At 41.6% G+C, this 7,121-nt stretch overlaps 2 protein-coding genes across 4 annotated transcripts; one reads left to right on the forward strand and one right to left on the reverse strand.

Annotated features, from left to right (window-relative positions):
- The first annotated feature begins 651 nt into the window (after window positions 1-651).
- LOC104078322 (tubulin beta-6 chain) lies at window positions 652-4,176 on the forward strand. 3 transcript variants are annotated; one of them, XM_009579916.1, is made up of 5 exons: window positions 666-809; window positions 2,475-2,583; window positions 2,774-2,884; window positions 3,019-3,111; window positions 3,718-4,176. In XM_009579916.1, the coding sequence occupies exons 1-5, from the start codon at window positions 753-755 to the stop codon at window positions 4,089-4,091; spliced, it is 744 nt and encodes a 247-aa protein (XP_009578211.1). In that variant the 5' UTR covers window positions 666-752; the 3' UTR covers window positions 4,092-4,176. The 3 variants fall into 3 exon arrangements, with proteins under 3 accessions (XP_009578209.1, XP_009578211.1, XP_009578210.1); XM_009579914.1 differs by having other exon boundaries at window positions 652-809; window positions 3,019-4,176; XM_009579915.1 differs by lacking the exon at window positions 2,475-2,583 and having other exon boundaries at window positions 753-786; window positions 3,019-4,176.
- Window positions 4,177-6,922: 2,746 nt separating this feature from the next.
- On the reverse strand, window positions 6,923-7,046 carry ATP5E (ATP synthase, H+ transporting, mitochondrial F1 complex, epsilon subunit; the record flags this gene model as incomplete). Its single annotated transcript, XM_009579917.1, has 1 exon — window positions 6,923-7,046. A coding segment is annotated over one exon (124 nt), but the record flags the coding sequence as incomplete, so codon positions are not given.
- Between the last annotated feature and the right edge of the window lie 75 nt (window positions 7,047-7,121).

Consider the following 7,121-nt stretch of genomic DNA (forward strand, 5'->3'; position numbering starts at 1 on the left):
GAAATTGATGGATTCTTATTAAATGTTTAAGGAACATATATCATTGAGAGTGCAGTGTTATATTTATGTTTTACAAAGTATTTTTTTGCAACTGATCCTGTCCCCTTCCTTCATGCAGTCAGACACTGAGAATGATGCTTATTAGTGAACTGCAAGTTTGCCTGGCAATGCAACTGAATGTTGTGATTATAGGAGGCTACTGCTCAAAAGTTGTTACTGTTTTTATTATGGATGTTGTCCTGTATGACTCCTATGATGTTAGAATTTAAATTACGTGGCAGAAGCATATGTCCTTAATAAATTAAGATTGCTCATTTTTGGCTATAATCTCTATAGATGTGTATATATTTGTATATATATTAGGTATAAAATAATGAAACACAAATACAATGTGCACAGATATTCATGAATCATACTGTTTGCTGCACAGAGAACTGGAATTCATTGGAAGGGGGTGTGCATGTGACAATTTTCTTTTCCAAGCCACTCAGTAATGTACCTGTGCTCTTGTACCCTGGACACAGGCAGGGAATAGGCACTTTGCCTCCTTGTGAAATGCTTTGATGAGCAGCCTGAGGAGCTGGCTACTCCCCTTGCTGGCTGAGTGACAGTCCCACTAGTATAAAAAGGCCCCTTGGGGCGGACTGCACTGGGTGTAGCTGATACAGCAGCAGAAAGAGGGCTTGTTCTGGGGACTGCAACTAGAAAACCTGTGTTAGGTTGTAGCCACCAACAGGTCTAAGCTACACAAAATGCGTGAAATTGTGCATCTTCAGATCGGCCAGTGTGGGAACCAAATTGGAGCTAAGGTAAGGTCTCTTTTCAATATTGGTCATTAGTAGTAAGTGCTATCAGTGGTAGCAGGTCACATGTCGTTAACAGATGGGGACTTTTGGGGGGAACAATTACTTTGTTAATTCAGTGGCAGGATGCATGGCATGTTAGCAGCGAATATGAGCATTTTGATGTGAAAGTCATAAGATGGGCTTGCTCCTCATGCAAAGGTTAATGTTAAGACTGTCAAAGAATGAAACATCTGCAAGAACTATGGCACAGTGATTGTAAGTGCTCCAGAGCATTTCTGCTGGGACTCATGTTCCCAGGGGCACTAACCTAGTCTGCAAAATACTGGGAAAAGTGAAAGAGCCAGTAATTCCAGGGCTGCAAAGTTGTGATGTCAGTGCTTTAGTTCAGCCATACAGCAGTAACTCTGCCACGTTATAATCATTACTATGGGGTTGTACTAGTCAACAGAATGACCTGTGCTATCAGTGACCAATTAGGTTTTTCTGAGTGTGGCACAAAGTGCAGTTAAGGATTCCTGCCTAACTGGCCTCCGGCGAGAGGTAGTCATGTCGTTTGGAGTACTTTTGTGTAGTTCTAACACTGCCATCTGTTACTTAGAGAGAAGTTGCTCATTGCTGACTTTGTGTGCAACGAGAAAAAAAAACAAAACTTTTTCCTGTGTGATGTCCATTTTTTTTTTTTTTTTATTGATTAGTAGGAAGTTGTCAAAAAAAAAAGTGTGTGGGTTAATTTGGGTCTGGAAGGTCTTTGAGGACGCATGATATCTGAAGGATTGTTCCAATGTGTTCTTCCTCCATTTCTTGCTCCCACAAATCTCACCTTGATTCCTTTTGTTGGAACATGAAGCTGTGGATGGCCAGGGAATGTCATGTCAGACGCAGATAGTTGGAATGCAGCCAGTGTGATAGTTGAAAGGTTTATATTTTTTTCTGTTGGCTTTGATCTGGAAACCGCTTATGTCTAGTAAGACGTGTAGAAAAGCGTGCACACACACTAAAACACCATGCACATGTTGGCAATGGTGTACTTGTACACGCAAAATGAGACTGGATGCTAAACCAGAAGACCTTTAAAATTAAAATAGCCTGGTCATTATAGTGGGTGGGTGTGTCTACATTAACGCTGCTGTGGCTGCTGCCTTGATAAGAGCCCCAGTACAAGACATCCATATGAATGTCAAGATAGGACGTTTAGGGCCAACATCTGTTTGTGGAAAGCATTGCTCTCATACAAATTTGTCTGAACCAGCTTTGCCATGCCACAGTTCCACTTGTGCATGACAGGCCTCAAAGCAACCCTCCCCATCCCACACCTCCCCCCCGACTTTTTTGTTAAGCTCATACCAACTAGTACCTCTGTTGTTTAAACTAAGATCAATTTTCCTTTACTATAAAGGGAACAAATTGAGGTCCTCTACCTATTAGTGCATGGGTGATAAGCAGCATAAATGGTCTACTAAACTTTCCCCTTGAACTTATTTGGGGAGGGGGGGAGAGGAGGATCCCTGCTCTGATCTAATACGTAAATGGCAAAACATCCCCCACTTCAGGCACAGTTCCCACTTTCTGTGCAGTCAGGCATGAGCACAGCAGAGCTGGTGCTGAACACATAGTGCTGAAAAAAACCCCAAACCTTTGTGAGTGTATTGAACCTCTTTCCTTTTTCAGTTCTGGGAGGTGATAAGTGATGAACATGGGATTGACATCGCTGGAAACTACCGTGGGGATGCAACACTGCAGCTTGAGCGAATTAACGTGTACTTCAATGAGGCCTACTGTAAGTGTTCAGCACTGTTAAGGTGTTGGCAGAGCAATTTGCAGAGCCAACATGAAGGCTAAAGTAAGTAATTTAAAAAAAATATATATCCCCAAATCACTGTAGGTGAGTTGGATTTTTCAGAGAGATTATAAGCCTGTCTCTTTGACTTCTAACAGTAACTGTTCGCATTCGTTTTCTTTTGTTCTAGCCCATAAATACGTACCCCGTTCTATCTTGGTGGACCTGGAACCTGGTACAATGGACAGTGTACGGTCTAGCAAAATAGGCCCACTCTTTCGACCTGACAATTTTATTCATGGTATGTACTGCATGCTGTCAGCAAACTAACCAGAGTCAACTGTCCCAAAAACAGCCTTTTAACTCCCATGTTTGTAGCCTTTAAAAATTCTCTTCTTAACTTTGTGGCTGTTCTTTCTGCAATTCTGTTTGCAGGTAATTCAGGTGCTGGAAACAACTGGGCAAAGGGCCATTACACAGAAGGCGCTGAACTGATTGAAAATGTCATGGATGTGGTCAGGAATGAGTGCGAGAGCTGTGACTGCCTTCAGGGATTCCAGCTCATCCATTCGCTTGGTGGTGGTACAGGCTCAGGTATGGGCACGCTCCTCATCAACAAAATCAGAGAAGAGTATCCCGACAGGATTATGAACACTTTCAGTGTTGTGCCTTCACCCAAAGTATCCGACACGGTCGTAGAGCCATATAATGCCATCCTCTCCATCCATCAACTAATAGAGAATACAGATGAAACCTTTTGCATTGACAATGAAGCTCTGTATGATATATGTTTTAGAACTTTAAAGCTCACCAATCCCACCTATGGTGACCTCAACCACTTGGTGTCCCTAACAATGAGCGGTGTCACAACCTCACTCCGTTTTCCTGGTCAACTGAATGCAGATCTGAGGAAGCTGGCTGTTAACATGGTGCCCTTTCCTCGCCTGCATTTCTTTATGCCAGGCTTTGCTCCACTGACAGCTCGAGGTAGCCAACAGTACAGAGCCCTCTCAGTGCCAGAGCTTACTCAACAAATGTTTGATGCACGCAACATGATGGCAGCCTGCGACCCTCGTCGTGGACGTTACTTGACCGTGGCATGCATCTTCAGAGGCCGAATGTCTACCAGAGAAGTGGATGAGCAGTTGCTGGCTGTCCAGACCAAGAATAGTTCCTACTTTGTGGAGTGGATCCCTAATAATGTCAAAGTGGCTGTGTGTGACATACCACCTCGAGGACTGAAGATGGCAGCTACCTTTATTGGCAATAACACAGCCATTCAGGAACTCTTCATCAGGGTTTCTGAACAGTTCTCAGCTATGTTCAGAAGAAAAGCATTTCTCCATTGGTATACTGGTGAAGGTATGGATGAGATGGAGTTTTCTGAAGCAGAAGGTAACACCAATGACCTTGTGTCCGAGTACCAACAGTACCAGGATGCCACTGCAGATGTTGAGGAATATGAAGAGGTAGAAGTGGAAGCCAGCCCAGAAAAGGAAGCACTGTAAAAACAATGGTAATATCAAAATATTCTCTGAATAAGCCTGTTAACGCTCACTAAAGAAAAAGCAGTAGCCATCATCTCCATACCAAAAATAACACCTTTCTTAAGAATTTTTTCTCTGCATCTGGCCAAAATATATCCAATATTACAATACAATGCTTTTGAAATTAATGGCAGCTATGCTTTACTCTCCTAAATTGTTGACACTGAATCTCTCCCAAAAAAGAGCCACTAGGAAGACAAGTTGTCTCATAACAGCCTTTCTTGTAAATGTATTCACTTTTAGAATATCATTACCAGACACTGAATGTAATAGCCTGTGTGTGTGTATATATCAGGATCGTAAGCAACAGCAAAATATGCTATCAACTCATCAAATTTATTTATTCTCAGGTAAACACCGTTCGTGTTTTGTTTGTGAACTTGTTACTGTTTTAAGAACACATGCGCATCTGTAAGGCCTATAAAGGCAGTATCTATTTTTATTACACGCTCCACAGACTGATCTAGATCTGCAGACAAGTTCAGTTCCTTCAGTTGCAGGGGGAGGGGAGGGGAAACAACATGGGGCAAAAGGCTGAATATGTACATTCTTACTTTTTTTAAAAGTACTTTAATAGTTCTCTCACATTGCTGGGTTGTATTATTGCAGAGCTTGTATTCATTATCATTGTGTGGTTTGTTTCTATTTCAAACTATAGATTGAGTTATATTAGCATACAAAGTTGTAAACACTGTGTAAAAGTTTTGGTGTGGTATTTTTTCCCCCCCACCCACGTACTAACTACTGTAAATTTTCTTCCTATCATTCAGTACAGCAAAATGGATGAAATGGTTTGCAGCTAGTTAGATGTAAGTTCAATGACAATCACTAAATCAAAAACATCTCTTCGGGAGAAAAAGGTCCTTGCCATTTACAGCCATTTACTTAAGACTGTATTTATAATATTCTTTAAAATAAAAACTATATACCATTCTATAAAATACTTTATTACTTGAAACAAGTGATAGACAAAAATCACAGTTTATTCATTTAAGGACTAGCTTTAAATTACATGAAAAAAAATTGAGCTTATTTTATTATGCTCTTAGAAGAGAGAGTTTATTACACTGTGAAGAAAGTAATGCCTCATGTTTGAGTCAACAGCAGAAGTGTCTACATGAACACAAACCTGAAGCCAGTTCTGTAAGCATGCTGTATTCCTTGCTGTGCAGTGGGACAATGTTGGACTTGCTGTGAAGGCACACAGCAGCAGAAACATGCAAACATTTCCCCCCAAACCAATACAGCTGAAAGCCAAGAGGGGACAGAGTGTCACCCTCTATTCCTACTGTTTCCTAGTGAACGCATGTCCCTCTCCCTCCCAGCGCAGCGACAAAGTGATAACAAGAAAGACAACCAGTAGCTGAGTGATCAGAGCACAGTCCAGGGATTTCTGCGCCTCCTTCCCCACCTCATACAGGAAGCCAGTCTCCAACTCTGGCTTCGCTGCTCAGTGTTCCAGACAGCTTTGGAGATTAGATCCCATGCAGCACATCCATGGCAAAATATCCTGCTTCTACTTCAGTCTTAACGCTAAGCCTCATCAAATTGATTTTCCCCAAATTAGTTTTGTTCTAAGCACAAATGGAAGATGAACACCATGATGACAGAGAATTTGAAAGCCAACAGTGTACCACTTCCAGCAGAGAGAACTGACAGAGGTATTTTTAATTATCGAAATGATATGCCTATATTCTCTGTTGACATGGGCTTTAGTGAAGAAAACTTTTCCAAAGTAATCATTAATCATTGAAATGAAGCAGGCAGAAAAGTTTTAAACAACAATTAAATCTCTCACTCATTGATGTACTTGAAATATCAGCATGAAATCCAACGAGAGATTTGCCTTAAAAAAACCCGTATGTTGCTACTGAATGGTAGACTGATAAAAGCAGTCTTCTATTTTAATGCAAGTGAAAGATAAATGTCTCTGCAAAATGGAGTACTTTGTTTCAAGAGGAACAACAACTTCCACACATTCGTTTAACAGAAATTACATTTATTAGCATGCTGATTTACACACAGAGGCAAGTTTTACAGTTAATGTGATGACATTATCTTGCAGAGTCTTGAGCTTGCCTACAGCTTTGCAGTTTGCTGTTAGGAGTATTCACCACAGATCAGCTCCTATGAGAGATTTAAAATACAATTTATTCGATTCAAGACTATGTACAGGGTATGCTTCAAACAAAAGGTAGTAATATTTAATCTCAGGTCAGGAATAGAAGCTGTTCTACTTAGAAGAGACTTCAGATGTTCACAATGTATGCAGTGTCACAAATAAAGGTACAAGTAGCATCTATCTTTCACAGACAGTAGATAACCCTTACACAAATAAGTCTGCTGATTAGGGGAAACAGTAGTTCAGACAGGCCATCTCTTGGCTTAGTAAAGTAAGAGCCAGGAAACCTATGAACATCACTGCAGAAACTCAGCTGTTTTACATAAGTCCATAATAACTTTGACCAAACCCCAAATCGTTCAAAGCAGGGCTTGATGGAAAGAACATCTCATTTTACTGAACTAATGAGATTACGCAGTTTCCTATCCCACACGTAACCAGGATGCAGAGACATCGGCACATGGCTAAAACATCGGCATACGGCTGCACTAACCCAGTCAGCAATCCGTTCCAGTTTCACACATGAAGATCAGAGCTGGTTTTCCACACAGAGCACAAAATGAGCCAAACAGTTACAGACTGTCATTAACCCAACTCACACGGGAAAACCAACACTCCCCGTATAAAAAGCTACAATAAGGCACCCCAGCCCATCCAGTTTACTCACATTTTACTCCTTCTTGGGTTTCACGGTTTTCACATTGGCCATTGCCGCCCTCTCTGCCTCTGCTTTGTACTGAGGCTTCATTGCCGCTCTGACAACCTGGGCGCAGATCTGGGAGTACCGGATGTAGCTAAAGACAGGAGAGAGAAGGGGGGACAAAACGACGGTGAGACTCAAACGCGTCCCAGAAGCTTCTCCACCCCTT

This window comes from Fulmarus glacialis, unplaced genomic scaffold (genome assembly GCF_000690835.1).
Source record: "Fulmarus glacialis isolate BGI_N327 unplaced genomic scaffold, ASM69083v1 scaffold33846, whole genome shotgun sequence".
NCBI classification, from domain to species: domain Eukaryota; kingdom Metazoa; phylum Chordata; class Aves; order Procellariiformes; family Procellariidae; genus Fulmarus; species Fulmarus glacialis.

What these genes read in the sequence shown, in the direction of transcription:
- LOC104078322 (XM_009579914.1), top strand. Translation starts at nt 753, where the DNA reads ATGCGTGAAATTGTGCATCTTCAGATCGGCCAGTGTGGGAACCAAATT. An exon ending in GGAACCAAATTGGAGCTAAG is followed by an intron (nt 810 to 2,474) that starts GTAAGGTCTCTT and finishes TTCCTTTTTCAG; the next exon opens with TTCTGGGAGGTGATAAGTGA. An exon ending in ACCTGACAATTTTATTCATG is followed by an intron (nt 2,885 to 3,018) that starts GTATGTACTGCA and finishes TTCTGTTTGCAG; the next exon opens with GTAATTCAGGTGCTGGAAAC.